Genomic DNA, 19,272 nt, shown 5'->3' on the forward strand with positions numbered 1-19,272 from the left:
AAAAAACTACACTGTATTATGAATTAATTATGTCAATATTTTCAAAAAATTATCCTCAAAAATTATTTTACATTAATTACAAATTTGAAGATAATATGGTCTTTGAGTATATTTAAAAATTTCAAAAATCGTATCTCAAACAACCGCACTATTGAAAGAAAAAAGGATGAGCATGCTTGGTGAACCACCAGGCCCAGAGTGGTAATCAGATTCTGGTTGGAAAAAGATGATACATCAAGGAAAAATTTGAAATTGTTCTATATATATCATGACCTTATTTAAGTAAGCTCGCCCCACCACATCACGGGATGCCAACATACCCAGTATACAAAATCAATAATAATAATAAACATAGGTGATTACAATTTTATAAAAAGTAGGTATTATAACATTTAAGTTAGTAAGTTTCAATTCAATTTTTACAAATAAATAAATGTTGCACAATTTGGACCCAGTTAGTGGGTTGTTCAATATTAATACAATTTGAAAGACATAAAGAATTAAAATTGGATACACATTTCAAAGAATGGACAGTTAAATTATAATTTATAAGAACATTTGATGAATTTATTTTGAAAAGAATAAATTTAGATTTAGATGGATTCAATTTTAATTTATTTTTACAGAATGAAGAATACACATTATTTAGAACTATATTTGACTCAATAAATAAGTTATCAGTTGATTTTTCAGTTACTAATATAGTAGTGTCATCATTGAAACTGAATAATTCAATACTAGTAATATTTTAAGAAAAGAGGACCTAGTACTATGCCTTGTGTACCATCACAAATTATATTAAGTGATTCATTAAGGGTATCATCTATTTTAACTCTTTGAGTTCTTTCACTTAAAACATGAATGCCAAATTTTCTATTTTTATTTATAAATCCGAGTGAGCTGTTTCATTACATCATTTTCTATATTTTTTTTTAGGATTTTCATAGTGTACCGTGTACCTATATATAAATTGGATAACATCAATATTGTTGCAAAATTATCAATTATACCAGATCTCAATATATGAGAAATTATTTTATTGGATTCAACATTGTTAGTGAAAATATGGTTGATGCATGTTTTAGAAAGATTTGGCTCTCTAGTAAAAATATGATTGCATGGTAAAACACCATTTTTAGCCATTACATTTAAATAATCATTGCAATTATTTGAATTTTCCATTATATTAATATTATTGTCACCGCAAAAAAATACTGAACATTTTTTTTTAATTTGTGATAAAAAAAAAATCTAAACCTTCTAAAAATTATCAATATCATCGTTTTATGATCTATATATGCAAATCAGTGAAAATATTAGGACGTCCATTTTAAGTATAGGATGAATATAGAATTACAATTTAATAATACTGGTTTTTCGATTTGTATTATATTTAAAGAATCTCTAATAAAGACACAATCTCTTTTATTGAAAGTACCTAAAGAATTTAATGTTTAAAGGTTAGGTATTAGGTTAGTACAGATACTAACTTAATAATCAATACAATTATAAAATCTTCATTTTTTCTTACGAAAACATAGGAATTTGATATCCAAACGAATTTGTATTGTTTTTTGTTACCGGCCGCGGCAAATCGTGTTTGTGAAAAAAGTATTCTTTTACATTTTGTTTGACAAATATATGTTTTATTTTGGCCAATTTGTGTACCTATATCCTGTCCGTTGTTAATTTAGTTAATTTGACATTTCGAATAAAAAAGTCTTATGGATATCCAGTGTTGACAATCTAACCAAAATTGAACTTTATTTAGAATCAAAATAATTAATTATATAAGCTTCTAATACACTTATCTCCGAGTTGGTTTTTTTAGCAATTTCCTCAACAATCGCAATACAGTTTTTTTTTAGGTTTTCGGAATAGGTACCTGTTTTATCTCAATTGAGATTCCGAGGTTATGTTGTTCAATGTCGTCGACTTTAGATTTTAACATGTAAACTTCATCTGACAGACATTTATTTTTAGCTACTATTTGTTCATTTTGTAATTTAATGTTATTAAATTCAAATATAATATTTTGGATTTGTTTTTAAATGTATCAAATTATTCACTAATAAAAAAAACATACAGATTTAATTAGTTTTACAATATTTTATTTCCAACATTTTTTAATACACTCTTTAGACATTACGAATAAAATAGATTTGAAATTATGGAATAATTTAACCATAAATAATTCATAACTCATATTACTTAATTCATTACTCGTATTGCTTATATTATTATAAACTTACTACTTACTTATTGAGCTATAATTATAAACAGAAGCTAATTAATAATTATAATTAAAACCAAACAAAATTTACTTATTATTTCTACCACTTAACTAACCTACTACAAAAAAATTTGAAAATATTCCACTGATTGAGACAGTCCTTAGTCTGTATAAAATGGGAAGGAAAATTTTACCTGGGAACCAATTCGGATAGGTATACAGTTTGTAACAACTCGGGAACTTATTCAGAAGTTTCAGAACCAATTCGGTTACACCGCGCATAATTCAAGCACAGTATTGAGTACAAACACTTAAAGGCTACCTACACTAGATGTCTAATTTAGAACACCCCCCCCCATTGCAGGAGACAAAACAAAGTGTTAAAAGAAACAATGAAGCATTGTTAAACACAACATTTTATAAAGCAATAACCGGAGAACTGGTTTTGCTACCTTAAATAGGTCACTGTAACGAATTACGGATGTGTTAAATTTAAATTTAATGATAAATAATTGTATAGTGAAATCTAATTTTTAGTAGAGAAGGTAAAAAAAAGCTTCTATATATTTTCCGTTTTTTTCTGTTTTTTCCTGTTCATTATCTTTAAAAACGTAGGGTTTTTTTTAACTTAGGTTTTCAATTAAACTATAGATCTAGTTTTCCACTAAAAACTATATGTATTAAAATATAAGCAGATACGTCATATTTATTCGAATATATATTATGCCTAAACTTATAAATATTTTGTACAAAAATATATTCCCCCTATTTCTAATTATAGTGTCTCAATAAATGTCATAAATGTGTACAAAAGGATGAACATTTTAAAGACATTTTTAGTGTCAGAGAAAAATTGAATAAAAGATGAAACAAAATAGCCCTTGAATTACGAATTTCTTTAGCGTTTCAACTGTTATTTGACTTTTGATTAATTATCTATTTAAAATATAAGGTGTATTGAATTACCATGTGTTTTTTATAATTTATAAACAAGAATCAATTACCTTTATCATGAGTATAAAAATGTAAACGTATTCATTATTTCATCATGTGTGAAAATTGCATATGCAGAACGCCGTCTCATAAAATATATTTTTCGGGTATGATTAATAATTATGAGTTATGACAAAGATCACAAAATGTAACCGAAAAGATTCTTTCGCTGATGCATACGTTATATTTGATGGATTGGAAAAACGTGCATTGATATTTGTTTATCAGTATCAATAGTGTGATGTTACTTTTGTTATTAGAGTGAATGACACACCTATTATCAAACTTTTAAGTAAGAACATTATCTGTGCAAAAGCGTAGGATTATGCCTTGTAGTCGATGTTTTCATTTTTAAACGAAGCGATATATGGACTTTTAAATTTTAATTTGTCACGGACTTAGATGTTATCTTATCTAATGCAAAATATCCACCTATACATAGAATAAATCATGTACCTACAATAATAGAAAAATTATTTTACCAAGCATTTTACTTAATAAGCCAAACGTGCGGATAAAAATAAATTATACTATACGTCTATACACACTATTATACATATGCATTATGTATACCGAGTCAATATTTTTATACAATTTTGGCAATGAGTGAGCCTACGAACAATATAATATACAAATATCCAATAGACCTGATGGCTGTATAATTTTGAATTTATTTAAAATCGATTTAATTTAATTATGATAAATTATCATAATCCAGGCATCCAGACATTTTTCTTAATCATTTGGTTTTAATCAATTTTTTTTCATTAAAATTTGGCTCAAATTCAAGTTTTTCAAATGCTGAATTGAGCGCTTATTTTAATGATTTTAAGTGTTAGTCCCGAGCCCTAGTTATAACTTAAAATCATTTTTTAAATTGCTATATTTTACTAAAGTAAGTACTCATATAACTCGTTAAAAAATTTATTCTTCATATAAGACCTGCATGCTAACATAGTTAATAATATTACTGTGGTCTATGGTCAATTCAATTCAATATATGTTAATACACGCAACATGACCGTATATTGTATATAATGGAATACATAGGTATAATGTAAAAATAATTTAGTCCCAATAATCTATATCCAATAGTTTTTGCTGAAAGTTGTTGAAAAGGTTGGAACATTGTTTACTTTACAAACATTTATAAAAGCACAGCTAAATTCATATCAAATCAGTACGCTTATAATATTATACCCACAAATATAATGTCGTTAAGTTGGCCCACTTTCTCTTAAATCAATTTAACCCTCATCAACCATTTAGCAACAATTTACAAGTTAGGTTTTTAATTATGAAAGTAATTATTTTCAAGTACAGAACAAAATTAAAGAAAGGTGGGCCAACTTCAAGTATCTAACCTGCCTTTTTTCATCCATATGTTTGAAATGGCAGGTTTTGTCCGATTCCTTATAATTGGCCAGTATTTTCTAGTTCATAAAAAAATTTACAAGTCCACTGGTATAGCCAGTGCAATTTTTTCTATTTTTGGTGACCCAGTTTACTTTTTATTCTCTTACACTTTTGGAACTAATAAAAAATATTAATTTAATATTATATTGTACTTTTAGTCTTTTGCATTGAATTTATAAAAACAATTGAAAATTTAACCACAAACTCAGCCAAAATATTTGTTTACAATACCTAATACAAATTAAAATGTATCATTTTTTTTATAAATCATATTTTTTGTCGTTTAAAAATAATGTTGAAAAATTAGTTTTAATTATTTGAAAAATAAATTCAAAATAACTGTTTTATATTTAACATCCATTACAAATTTTAATTATAGTAATTCATATTAGTGTGTAATCGTGAGACAGTTTTCTGTTAGGTACCTACTTTTTAGTTTTGTTGATTGCACAGGAAATGACTTAATTTTTCTAGAATAAATCCGTTTTTTAGAAATCCAAATTTGTAATCCAGCATTGTTTATTATTTACAAATCTAAGTACCTATGACCTATGTCCTACATCAATGTTACCTCATTGTTTAGTTAGGCACAATCATTTGTAGATATTCATCATCTTTAATGTGTATTACATTATAACAATACATAATATAAGTCTTGGGTATATTTAGGTCATTAGTGTTATATTGAATATAGTAGTAGAATTGGCTTCGTACACTTCTTTCAGTAATATATTCTATTTTTAACAAATTAATATTACATTCAAAATTATACAACTATTAGTAACACATTTGTCCGATAATATCAAGTTTTATTAAAAATAAATATGTATCAACAATTATTCAAAGATTCAATAAGATATTATATTATTTACTATTCAATGTTACATTCAAAATTAATGTTATAAACGGTTATAAAAGATGCCTCAAAGATTAAAAATAATTTAAAAAATAATAATAAAACATCAACATTACTTCTGATTTAATGAGTGATTTCCCTTAAAAATGATATATTAGAACAATTTTTACTGTCATTTATAATTACACTAATACTTTTTTTTTCTTGTTCAGCGTATTCTCTAAGAGTTAGAGTATGTACCCTTCGATGAATTATATCTTTGGCTCTCCGTCCCATTTGAATTCTCTTTTTTTTAAATTTCTCCGATAATTGTATAAACACAAACATGACATTTTCCAACATGAGTTTCCAACTGTCTACGCAGTTTAGAGTTCTAGGTATTCCTAACTCCATTTGCTCAAATATGGAAGAGATGTTGGTGAAAATATACCTACATAAATATACCTTACATTAACTCCTCTCGTTATCCTTCGAATTCTACAATGCACATAATTGTTCTTAAGCCACTGCATTATCCCAGAAGCTTTTTTAGGAATAATGGATTTCAATTTTTCAAATGCATATGGTATTTCGGTCGGTGGAAGATAAGCAAGACTGCAAGAGCAATAATCTGACGTAGTTTCAGACTGAATTCTCCATCTTCTCTATATCTTTTACTAAGAGAATTTGCTTGAAGTTGACACCATACACTTTGCCCTAGATAAAAAAGACAACCTATACAATTAGTATCTGGATATTCATGTTTTTAAGCATTTACAGCCGTTTGCTCAAAATTGTTAGTAAAATCATTTGCAAATTTGTATTTTTACACAAACAGTGATTTATAGATCATTGAGGAAAAAAAATTAAGGAATAACTAGCATTTTAAATCAAAAACTGTTTCTGTTTTTTTAGAGTAACTCAAAAAATGAAAAACTGTGTGTTTGAAATTGTTACTAAATGTCTGTATTAGCATTTTGAGTACATAATAAAATGTTATCATTAATGTTACAATCCAATAGGTCATATAAAACACACTAGGACTAGGTACTTGTTGAAATTGTTTGTAATATTTTGTAATTTGTTTCATACAATTGTTTGATATATCCAGCATGAACTGCTATAAAAAAAGTCAGTTTTATAGGCTCATGATTTTTGTAGTAAAATTATCATATCACTGAGAATATCTCGCACACTTTGGATTATAACTCTAATTATGATACAAAGATCATGGTCCTATAAAATTAACTTTTTCGTAGCAATTCATTTAACATAAATTGAATCATAAAACGATTTCAACTAGTGTGTTGTTTATTAATTATTATTTGTTGGAATATTGAAGTATAGCATTAGTTCTTTTAATATGAAAACGATACAATATTACAATATTATGCTGTATTTTTGAAAGTATAAATTTATTTCATCAATTTAAAATTATCCGATTTCAAAAAAGTTTTTGTCTATATTACAATTGAATAATTCTACAAAATAGCTATTTTTAAATTTTTGGCAAAAGTCTTCAATATCTACATTATTTTTTAAATTAGAGCTGCTGACTTTCCAATTAATTTATATACTTTATAAGTACAATCTTAAGTGTAAGACATACATTTAATTGATACATATCAAGATATTTTGTTGAAAGTATCATATTATTTTTATTCAAACGATGACATTAATTTGCATTTTGTTGAGGAAATTGTCTTAGCACCTTACTAAGATTAAATGTATGTACTTTTTAATACTTTCAGTAATTGTAAATTGTGTTATGGAGGATACATTAAATTGTATGTAATTAAACATACTGGAAAAAAACTGTTTTTTTCCTTTTACAGTTGTAAACAGTATTGGATTTCTTTAAAATGTTTAACCTTCATTCATTTTGTAGAAAAAAGAAATTGGCAATTTAAAAATCTAAGTCATTTGTTTAGTGAAGGGATAATAATAATTAAATTAACTGTTAGTTAAATCTTAAATAAAAAACCAAAACTATTAGGATAGTAAATTTAATATCAAAATTATTAAGAATTGTGTTTAATGACGTGTCTCTACTCTATAAATGTTGATTTTTTTTTTAAAAGCTTGAAAATAAATTTTATTTTAATAAACTTATTTAATTTTAAGATATCAAAGTTTTACTATAGTACAGTATACACAGTAACTGTATATCCAACTGCTACTAAGTACTAAACTAGTTTTACTGTTGATCAATAAAATAAGAGTGATTAAGTTATATACTTATGTCTATGGCTCAGATTTCGGCTAAACAAACACAACATTTCCAAGCAGATGTTTGATTTATTGCAGAAAAATAAACTCAATTTTGATGTAATAAACAAATCTTTACACTTCAGGCAATACTTAGGAAATAGCTAATAACACTTAGAGTAAATGCTATTCTTTGATGAAATGATCATTATTGTTAACAACAGAAGTCTGAACAATTGTTAATATAGTCAATTATTAAATACAATAAGATTATTGATAAAAGTAATGAGCCATTAAAATATATATTTTTTTTTTTGTTTATTTTCAATTTTGTTAATTAAATAATTTCAATAGTTTGTATATAAAAATTCAATAAATTTACCAATTAGATGATAGTCAGGGTTAACTGCTACATCCATGACATTCAATATTATTATTTTTTATTGCTATGAATTGCTTAAACAATATGATAAATGTCTTACTCGTAAATATTGTACATACATGTTACATTATATTTAATAATAGGTATAATATTAAAAAATAAATAAATATTTTGTTGTTTTACGCTTTTTTCACTTAAAAAATAAATAAAAATAATCATTAATAATAAACAGACTTTAAATTAATACCACATATCACAGACATAAAAAGGAAGTACCCAATTTACTACTTAAAAACATTTTTGTTGTAACTATAAAATTATTCATCATCTTCAATAACAATAACTCCTCCATCTTTAGGATCATCCTCCCTTAAAATCAAAACAAAAAAAACATCAGAAAATGTATGAAATGTACGTTGTACAATAAATAAGTAACTCATACATGAATTCTTCCTTAAGTTGTTCAAACTCTTCTGCCATAATACTCCTTAAATCTGGTTTCAAACACACTAATGATGCTTTATAAATTTCTTTCACTAATTTAGGAGAACCATACAGGTACTCAAAACGGATGCAGTCGAACCATACTCCTGTATAACCAATTTAAAATCAGTTTCAATAACAAGTTGAAGAAAACAAACTATTGGACAAATTAAAACTCACCAATATCTGTTGAGCCAAAAGCATTACATAAATCATTATACAATTTTCTAATAGTTTTCAATTTGGTGATTCCGGAGTTCTGAGCGAGTTCAAATGAAATCATGGTTGTATACAGCTGTTTACATTCTGGTTTTATATCTCTGAGTTCAATGAACAATTCACGAGTTGAAAGTATTCCTTCGTGAACTACACTCCATTCCAAATATTTAGGCCTGATTACAAAATTTATTTCTGGGAATGGAAAACGTGAACCTTCGTGATATAATTGTTGGAGCTAAATATGAATAAATACTTTTTTAAAGAAATCATAAAATATTTATAGGGGGAAAATAATATTTATAGTATAACTATCAAGCACTTAAAAGGCAAGTATTCAATAATGTCTGTAGTATGGAGATATCTGCTACCGGAAAAAATACATTTTACACAAGATTTCAAAACAAAATGCCTGTGATTACTATTATAAAATAAAAAATTAATTGGCAGTCTTAAGTTATTTTATAAGAAAAGTTAAATATAGTTGAGATTGCCTTAAATGATGAAGATATAAATAAAATGTTTTAATTTAAATCTATGTAATATTATGGTCCAAGGTAGTCTAAAATATTAATACTGTATGAAAGAAAATACAGAAATAAAATGATATGGAGTATAGACACAATTTATTTTAAAGCTAGAACGAAGCTAATAAGCATGTAAAATGTTATTAATGATTTTTTTTTTATAACTATGGTTATCAACAAAATTTACAAGTATTATCTTCATGAACTACCTATCTATATTCTATACTCTGTTACAGGGAGAAAACCCACTGCGGTGCTACTAAAATCCGGTTTTCTGAATATTTCCACTGACACCCTCGATGGGGGAAACCACCATCGATAATAGATTGGCATGGAGGAGGGGGTGCACAGAAACAGTGCATTTTCTTGCTGAACAGAGTATAGTATCAATGGGTTAATGTTAAATACCCGAGTTTCAATAAATTAATTTTGTAAAGATTTATCATCGAGAAACTATAGAAATATATTAGGTACTTATTTTACCAATTTTGGATGAGTGTTTCCCAGATATAAAATTAGAATTTCCCATAAGGGCATCGAATTGCTTGTCAAAGCCCGAACACCAGCTTGAAAGGCTTCAATGCCCATTTCCAGACTGTCATAGCTTAAATAATATGATATTAAATTAATCCAGAGTTCTACACTATCTTCTATCACCTCAACTGCTTTTCTCAGAATCCTATGGCAGTCTTTATTTGTGTTTTCAGCCTAAATAAAAATAAATGAACAAATTGTTGTTTATATTAAGTAAATAATTATTAATTGTGAGATTGTACCCAATAAATGTAATATTCAGCTTTAAGTAACGCCTTGTTATCATGAGCTTCTTGAAAGGCTCGCTCCATAGTTTCATTCATAAAATTTCTAATTGTTTCTTTTTTCATGCGGTAAGATTTCCGAATTTCTATAATATGATCAATATAAAAGTTCCATAACTTATGTTTATTGTTAAGTGGTAAATTTTCTTTCAATCCGTCCTCATAGGTTTTAATGCAGTTTCTATAGAACAATTAAATAAATATCATAAAAACATATTTTCTCATAGAATTTTTAAATACAGACCTAATACCACTAGTATAATTTTTATCATAGTGTAATTGCTCAGTATCCTGGTGATATATAAAACCATCAAAATGAATTTTAGCTAATTTTTGCCACATTAGTTCACTATGTCTATACTTTCTAACCATATCTCTACATAAAAAATATATAAATATATTATATAAATATAATTTTAAAAATAAAAATTATTAATAACAAAAATTAATCAATACCTGACAACATTACATTGCAATTCTCCTGCTGAGCTTAATTGTATTGCTCTGTCCAATAATATAAAATGAAATTCGATATCACCTTCAAAACGTTTTATGAGGTTTCTATATTTTTCAATAGCAATTGGTAGTGAGGCACCTGCAGTCTTTTCTAAATGTTGTACTTCTACCCAGAACTCTTCTACATATAGATTTTTACAATTTTCGTGATATTTTAATCCTTCTGCAAAATATTTTCTAGCTGATTCTACATCATTTCGATCATCAAATTCATATGTTGCTGCAGTTATGTACACTTCAGGATCACTATGATATCTCGACATAAGAGTATCTAACATGTTGCTACATTTAGTAATAAACAATGTCTGAAATCATGAATTTATAATGATTAAATTAATTTATCATAATTCAGTCAAATTTGAATCAATAAATTATTTTTAATTTGGTAATAAAATAGAAATATACTATGTATGCATATTTCTTCAACAATTATTTTAAAATTAAAGTATTCAAAAACTTTCTAATACAACAATAATTAATTAATTATTGTCAACATTAAAATGATAGTTATTATTATTTAGAAAGAAAAAATATTGAAATAGAAATTATATTAAAAGAAGAATTATATATTATTTATTATTTATTATTATTATTTATTTAATTATTGGATGATTGATGATTATTACCCATGAAGACTAGTACTACATTTAATACGTCTATGATATTATTGCTATCTACTTATATCTTATATTTTAATGATTAGTTTTTTTATACAGGACAGTTAAACTTTTGAAGATACTAATATTATTTTGGATTGCATGTATGTGAGACAACAATAAAAATATAAGGCATTAAATTGTCATCATACATATCTTTATATAGTGTTCAACTGGTAGTCTAAAATATATTTTTAACAATAGTTATACGCAGGGCTCGGGACTTATAGCACTTAAAATCATTAATATAAGTGCTCAAAAAAGCGCTTAAAAACATCATTATAAGCACTCAATTAAGCATTTTAAAAACTTGAATTTGAGTCAAATTTAAAAAAAAAATTGATTGAAACAAAATGATTAAGAAAAATGTCTAACTCTAAAATCAAAACAAATCTTAACAATCTATCAAAATATTTTTTGTATTTATCATACCTGTAAACCATGACGGTCAAATAAATTTATTTTTATTAACTAATAAACATGAACTCAATTATATTAATTCCCCAAAATCCAGTTCTATTTTGAGCGTTAGGATATTTTTGTTAATCCTGCAACGATGCCATGGACGACGACGGATTACTTGTCTACGCGACAACATAGATAAAATAAAAATTATTTTTAATTTAAAATCTATCATAAACAACATTGCATGAAAACCCATAATAAGTAGAAAAACTCGTCAATAAAGCAAAAAATAATCAGAACAACTGGAAATAAGTGTCTTTTTGAAAAATCGCTGAAAAAAGCAAAAAAAGCACTTTCAAATTCCATAATTGAACGCATTTTAACATGACATACACTTCTATAGCACTCTCGTTACATTTTAAGTCAATCCATAAAAATAATCAAATGCTTTAAGTCCTGAGCCCTGATTATTAGTCATCATTTTTGAATGTACTCTATTCAGCAAAAGGGTGCAAATCTGTCGTGCATACAAATGACAGTGCAAGGTATAGATTCTCCCACCATAGGGTTTGCGGTCGTCACCAGTCCTGATATGTTTTGGTCACCGCCTAGTTGCATTCTCTCGTTGGGCAAAATATGGTCATCAGTCATCACTTACTATCAGTGGCACCGACATATTAAAATTAAATGCTTGGAAGGGATCACCAACAAATTTTAATACAACATTAAATAAGTGTAGATGAAACATCAATATTTTTAAAATACAAAAAAATTAATTTTATAAATTGTTTTCATAAAAAATTTCTAGTTATAGTTATGTTACTGCTATGCTTGAGTTCAGCGTAACTAGTGGTAAATTGGCCCATCCTATCTTATATCCTCAACTGTCTACAATCATCAAATATTTGTTGATACCAAGCCTAGATTAATTGGGGCACGGTTTGTGGCCCATTGATTTTGGAGGCTTATTTTTATCCACACAATATTGTTTTAAATGCTCACACATGTATAAAAGTTTTTAAAAATAAAATTATTTTACTAGGTACTTAACCTAGTTTAAAATAAAAATGTTCCTAATTTCACACCACAAAAAAATTCTAAATAATGATGATAAATATTAAATTGATATTTAAATAATATTGATAACAATAAGATAAAGTTTGTAAATTAAAATAGGAATTGTGACTTGTGAACTACATTGATTGTACGCATATATATATATATTTTTATTATCGGTGGTTGTAAGTGGTAATAATTTATATTAGGTTTAGTTTATTAGGTCAAATTTAAGAGACTCTATATATACAGAATAAGAAAAAAGTATCCTGATGATAGAACTGAATGGCAGTAAAAAAGAAGTTGTATATAAAGGGCAAGACAAAATGAGAATTGAAACTAATTATATCATTATTGATAAATTTGTTTTAGAACTAGAAACTAAAATTGCTGCATATAGTTACATAATATATTTACATATTATTTACTACTAAATTATGTTGTTGAGCAGATCCAGATACTTAAGTTCAAAAGAGCATTAAGAATTTTATTTCTATAAAAATTATATTGATTTTTCAATTGTTCAATTTTAAAACGTTTTTGAATATAAGTAAATTGTAAAATGCAATTTGATGAAAGTGATGTATTAAATTTATTAAAAATCATTGTAAAATGTAGTTATTCCCAAATATTGTAATAGCATTTATATTGTATTTAACCATCCTGGTTTCCAATTGTTGGGCCAAAACACAATTTTCTGAGTTGAAAATAATAAAAAATAAATATAGAACAAGCCACAGTCAATAACATTATAAAATGTTATTTTTCAATTAATAGATTTCAATTTTCAATGACACTTTACAATAATTTGAAAAACAAAAATCAAGGGGAAAAATGTTTAGTTACAAATGTTTAGTAACCAATACAGTGTGATCTTTATACATAGGTATATAATTTGTGAATACTAATATATTATTACATATAATTATTAGTCTTATTGATTTTTTTTGTTAAGCACAAATATTAATAAATTATACACAACAATAAAAATGTTATTAAATTAAGTTGAAAAGGGCCCAGTTTCCCACTAACAAAAAATATATAAAATCTTTCATTTTTATACTTAAGGCAATTTAATACAAGGTTCCTCATGAAAAGTTCACACTGAAATCAAAAAATCTAAAAAAGATGTACAGGCGCAATGCTGTAGAATTGCAAAAAAATACTGTTTGTTAAGCTTTTGGCATCTTTAATAGTAAACTCAAAATAAACGCGATTATGATGTAACTCCAACTGAATAATTTGGTGTCAAAATCATTCACTCATAATATTAGAATTCAGAAAGCACTGTAATGACTAAAAGAATCATTACATATATGATTTTCTAAATATTTAAACTAAACTTAGGTAATTAAATTTAATGTGCGATGCTTGAAATTGTGTAGATTGTCTATTACAATTTTTAACATATAATTAATTTTATTTCTAATATTTTTATATTTTTATATTCAATATAGGTGATATTATGATTGTATAATTTGTAAAATAATTTTTACAAATAATTTTTATTCAATTCAATTTTGAAACGTGAATAATGAATTTGAATAATGATACATGAATATACAAATAAAAAATGTTATACCATACATGTAAAGTAAATGACAATAAATTATATATAAAAAAAACTTTAAATATTGATATGAACAGAAGTTATTTAATTTGTCAGGTCTTCCTGTTACACTCTATATATTATTATTTTTTCGTTATTTTTCTAGAAATATGTTTTAAATGACCTAAAAGCATTTATATTTGTTAAAAAACTTAAATAGAGTTTGATGTTAGCATAGTGTGTACTTGAAACACATTAGTATCTTGTAAAGCATTGTCTCAAGCATTAAAGACAAAACTTTGAAAAGATCGAAATCTGAGCCCTAGCAATAATATAATAAATGTAATATTCTGACCAAAAATTAATTCAACCTATCGTATTGTTAGGTAAAATAATTTACTATTGTATACATATAGTAATATAAATATTAAATATATAATAAAATATACTAGGAACCTAACTCTTAAATTAGGTCAGGCAGTTGCCAGAATTGAACCACGTTCTTGGCACCACTGTTCACCATAAACTTACAACTAAAATTATTATAATATAAAGCAAGCTCTAGAGATTTTTCAATAGTATTTATAGATAAGGCCGGGCAAGCAACAATTCTTTGAAACTCATAAGTTAAAGTTATATAACATTATATTTTAGCTTTGTTAAGTTAAAAACTAATGGTTTAAACATATTAACTAAGTTAAAATTAACTTACCTAAAATTTTTTAAAATGCGTTCAAACTCGGGTTTCTGTGCCGGGCTTGTCTCCAAGCTCGGAGTCTTAGAGATCCCTAAGAAAAGTCAGTGGGCCGTATTTGCCTCCTCAATTTTATTTTTAAATATTAGGGAGTTTAATTGTCCTAGATCTCGGATGTACATTAGAAAATCGCTGTATAAATAACAATTATAAAATTCTAAGATTTTATTTAATAAATATTTGTCATCAGACAATTTGAGATAACACAATAACACGTCTTATAATAGTCTGAAAAAATTTACCTCTAAAGTAACTTATTCAATATCTATATCTATATTTTATATTGATATTTGTTTGCATATCTTATTTTGTTTTAACTCAAGAATATTATTTATTTATTAAGAAAAAAAAAGGTATTTATTTACCATTATTAACTATTTTGTAATCCATATGTCTTATTAATATCTACAACCTACAAGATGTAATGCAATGTCACGTCCAATGGCCATAGCAGCTACGGATTGAATTTTTATCTTAATAATAAAAAATAAAAAAACTGAAAAGTTGAAAACGCTATTTAGGAGGACGCTACATCAGCATGTACTGTCTCCGTCTTACAAATGTAAAACATGGCAAAAACTATTTTGCGCAGAATAGAACCACTCAGGCTATAGTGATAGTTAAGACTCCAAATTGATACACAATATATTCGAAAACATAATCTATGAAATATCTTTCTTATTTTTTTATTATCACTTATAAAAAAAAGGTTTTTATTGTTTCAAAATTCATACTTTTTGTGTTTTTCATAATTAAATAACTTTTTTTCAGTTCTGATATCAAAAAATAAGCAAATGTTCTTAGTTAGTTATAGTTCAAAATGTCTTAATTATGACAAAACAGTTTTTGCTATGTTTAACATTTGTAAGAAAGAGATAACACATGCGGGTGTAGCGTACTCTTAAAATTATCAACCATTAAGGACTATAGGTACATTGTTAAAACGAAGTAACAATTTTTTTTATTGATTTTGTGTGATAAGTGCCTGTTGTGTGTGTAGTAGTGGAGTAATTTGGTTATGTTTATAGTTGGAAGGGGGGGGGGGGTCAATAAATTGATAATATATCCAATGTTCTTATTAGAACTATGTTTGTAATACATGGCAATTATAAAAGTAGTAAATATAATATGAGAACAAAATAACTGCCTACTTATTTTGTTTTTAGAGTGGACCAGTTAAGATATAGAGTAATATAGAGTAATAATTATATAGAGTAATCCTAATTTGTAAATCCATAATAATAAAATAATACCTAGTATCATTAGGGCACTATAGCTTTAGTATCATATAACTTGTGTTGTATATACTACTTGTATGACTATATACTATACATAATATAATATAAACATTTAGTAATATCTTTATAACTAAGTACGACTATTTATCAATAGGAAACAATCATTAATCACTAACTAATAATTCTACATTGTCTATATATTATTCTTTAAAATTTCTATAAACTATGATACCTATCTAATATTTCATAAGGCAATAATTTAACATTTTAATACATTTATTTGAAAATAACTTGGAGTTAAATAAGTTAAAAATGGAACTAATTAAATTAAAAATTAGTTTAAAAAAAAGTAACGAGGTATTTAACTTAGTTAATATTAACTTAACGTTCTAACTTAATTAAAATTTTTAACCTGTTAAAGCCCATCCTTGTTTATAGACAATAGAGCAATTAAAAAACCACATCCCATATTGTGTATAAAAATTTAAAACCATTATGCCAGGTTGCATGAACATAACTAAATATTTGTTGAATCAATAGTGAGCTAATGGTCCCATAAATATGATTTAGTGGCTTAAGATTGATCCACAAAATTAATTAATTTTCCATACAACCCAGTATTGATGTTGTAATTTGTTCACTTACATTATTTGAGCAAAATTCTATATATTCTGATAATGTAGTCTTTTCAACAGGAAACAGTAAAAACATACTGTTGTACATATCATTGATACGATTTGATAAAATAGTAAGAATTTCAGTGTTAATATATGCTGTATCATTTTCTTTCATTTCTTGCTATAAAAGAAAAATAATATTATTAGTAATAATTGAAAAAATATCAAATGACATAGGAAGTCTTACATCAATTTTAAGTTGACACGTATCCAGCATACTTAGCTCAACTTTTATTTGTTTCATCAAATCCTCTCTGGTAGCCAACCCAAGTGTGATTTTCTGGTTAAGTGATTTACGATTATCATTGAGTTTTCTTAAATGTAAAAATAAAGTCAAAAAAATTATCCATATATTTTAGGAATGTGATTAAAATATATAACTGGATTAAGAAATGTATGCTTACATTAGTTCGTCCCATTTCATTATGCAATAAGTTTTCATGAAATGGATTTCGGATTCCACTTCGTCCGTTGACATGATGAATAACTATTTTTTGCGATTTCTTTATAAACTGATTGAGACAAAAAAAAGACAATGCTTCGGGTGGAATATGTAATGTAATCAAACAAATGAATACGTCCAAACAATTGTAATAACAACCTACAAGAAACAATTTCAGCATGAAATAAAACATGACTAAATCATATGTCAAAAACACTAATATGCCAAAATGTAGAGCACTATTTTAACAGATAGGTATTTGGATCATTGTTTGTGGTACTTAAATAGTTGAATTGGACAGAATAGAATAACATAATCAAAAGTATAATAATCTAAATTCTTATCAATTCAAACATTTTTGTAATTCCATCATAAACAGTACCATTAAATCGTAAGCTAACAAAAGATTTGTTGAACTTAGCCCTAAGGACCCCCATTCTTCTTTACTCAATTCTTGTCCTATGGATAGTATAGAACATCGAAATCTTGATTTGGGCAGATTAGAAAAATCATAAGATATTAAAATAAAGCATGCACGATGTGTTTGTAAAAAAATTCAAATCGTAAACAACGTACTTACCTCACAGCTGTAATCAGATAACTTCAGAATTGTGAGTGATTGCCGTTTGGTCTTAGGTTCTAAACGTGACGACACTAGAATATTATGAATTAAAATTATTATTTATTGTTGTTGTTGTTGTTAAATTGTTAAATAGTGTTAGTGATTGATAAGGTTTTAATTTTGCATCTCCCGATGATAAGCTCTCGAGTTCGTCGGGCATCCCGTATAGCACACTGTGTACCCATGACCGTATGATGATAGTATCATCATTTAATTCGTGGTCGAGCAGAATAGTCGGCGGGCTGAGCATCGTAGTATCGTACGATAAAAATCGATGGCGATCCACGAGAAGGTGGTGATTATTGTTATTATTGATTGGATTCTGGTACCGTGGGCATTTTATCTTGTGTTTGCAGTAATGCAGTGTAAATCTTTCACGTTTCAAGTTTTAATTATTGTCATTTGTCACATGGGCAATTTGATCATCGACACAATCTAATTCATTCTGTTTTGAAATTGTTGTTGGATGTGCGGCGACCTCGACCGTTGTCACACTATCGCAGAAACCGCTACTAGGTCATTTTTTTATACATAGATTATTCGATTAGTCTGTGCTATTGTGTATTTGTGTCCCTTGATGTACACACTCGTCGGTCGACGCGCCCGCCCGACGCCGCTCTGTCTCCGCGGACGACCGTACTCGCAGACCAAAACTGTTATACAGAATATCTCGAAACTCAATTATTGTTGGTTTGTTATTTTTCACCGAAAAAAACCGTTCTTTCACGTTAGCCATTGCCTAATTCTTTAGAAATACCCGGAAATATCTATCATGACGAAGTAAATGTTTTTTCGTCGTGAATAAAAATATTGTGACAGTGGTGTTTAGTTATAATAATAGTTATACGGCAACGCCACAATCATCGTTGGCAAGTTGTACGACCTCTCACAGATTGCTAATTTGTCAATTGTCACCAGTCTGTAGTCACCGAGGTCTAAGATTATAAAGACGATCGTAGTGAAGTGTAGTAGGTATTTAATCAATGCCCGGTCTATAAAGTCGATATCGCTATAAGTTATAACTGATATATCGTTAAAATAATGTATCATAGAATTAAATTACAAAGTGGAGTAGTATCGGTGTGAGTAAAGATCCCAAGTCGTTATTTATCTTAATTATTGTTATAGACGGAGCTAAGTCGCCTTGAGCCCTGCCACGTCGGTGTCAAATTTTGATTGGGATATCCTGTTTGCTGAAACGCATACTAATATAATATTATTATGGGCCAATTAGTCTCAATTGATC

At 26.7% G+C, this 19,272-nt stretch overlaps 1 protein-coding gene across 4 annotated transcripts; it reads right to left on the reverse strand.

Annotated features, from left to right (window-relative positions):
* Nucleotides 1-8,221: 8,221 nt before the first annotated feature.
* On the reverse strand, nucleotides 8,222-18,214 carry LOC111035792 (U3 small nucleolar RNA-associated protein 6 homolog). Of its 4 annotated transcripts, none has more exons than XM_022317566.1 (11): nucleotides 17,985-18,214; nucleotides 17,367-17,563; nucleotides 17,150-17,276; nucleotides 16,931-17,083; nucleotides 10,568-10,932; nucleotides 10,356-10,487; nucleotides 10,070-10,292; nucleotides 9,777-10,001; nucleotides 8,731-9,004; nucleotides 8,510-8,657; nucleotides 8,222-8,436 (listed from the first exon to the last, which is right to left on the reverse strand). In XM_022317566.1, exons 2-11 carry the CDS (start codon nucleotides 17,438-17,440, stop codon nucleotides 8,385-8,387), a joined length of 1,773 nt encoding a protein of 590 aa, XP_022173258.1. In that variant the 5' UTR covers nucleotides 17,441-17,563; nucleotides 17,985-18,214; the 3' UTR covers nucleotides 8,222-8,384. The 4 variants fall into 4 exon arrangements, with proteins under 4 accessions (XP_022173258.1, XP_022173260.1, XP_022173259.1 ...); XM_022317568.1 differs by lacking the exon at nucleotides 17,985-18,214 and adding an exon at nucleotides 17,787-17,946; XM_022317567.1 differs by lacking the exon at nucleotides 17,985-18,214 and having other exon boundaries at nucleotides 17,367-17,714.
* Nucleotides 18,215-19,272: the final 1,058 nt, after the last annotated feature.

The sequence above is a fragment of the Myzus persicae genome, unplaced genomic scaffold (assembly GCF_001856785.1).
Source record: "Myzus persicae strain clone G006 unplaced genomic scaffold, MPER_G0061.0, whole genome shotgun sequence".
NCBI classification, from domain to species: Eukaryota; Metazoa; Arthropoda; class Insecta; order Hemiptera; family Aphididae; genus Myzus; species Myzus persicae.

What these genes read in the sequence shown, in the direction of transcription:
- LOC111035792 (XM_022317566.1), bottom strand. Translation starts at nt 17,440, where the DNA reads ATGTCAACGGACGAAGTGGAATCCGAAATCCATTTCATGAAAACTTAT. An exon ending in GAAACACTCATCCAAAATTG is followed by an intron (nt 9,005 to 9,776) that starts GTAAAATAAGTA and finishes ATTCATATTTAG; the next exon opens with CTCCAACAATTATATCACGA. An exon ending in TTTTGGCTCAACAGATATTG is followed by an intron (nt 8,658 to 8,730) that starts GTGAGTTTTAAT and finishes TTGGTTATACAG; the next exon opens with GAGTATGGTTCGACTGCATC.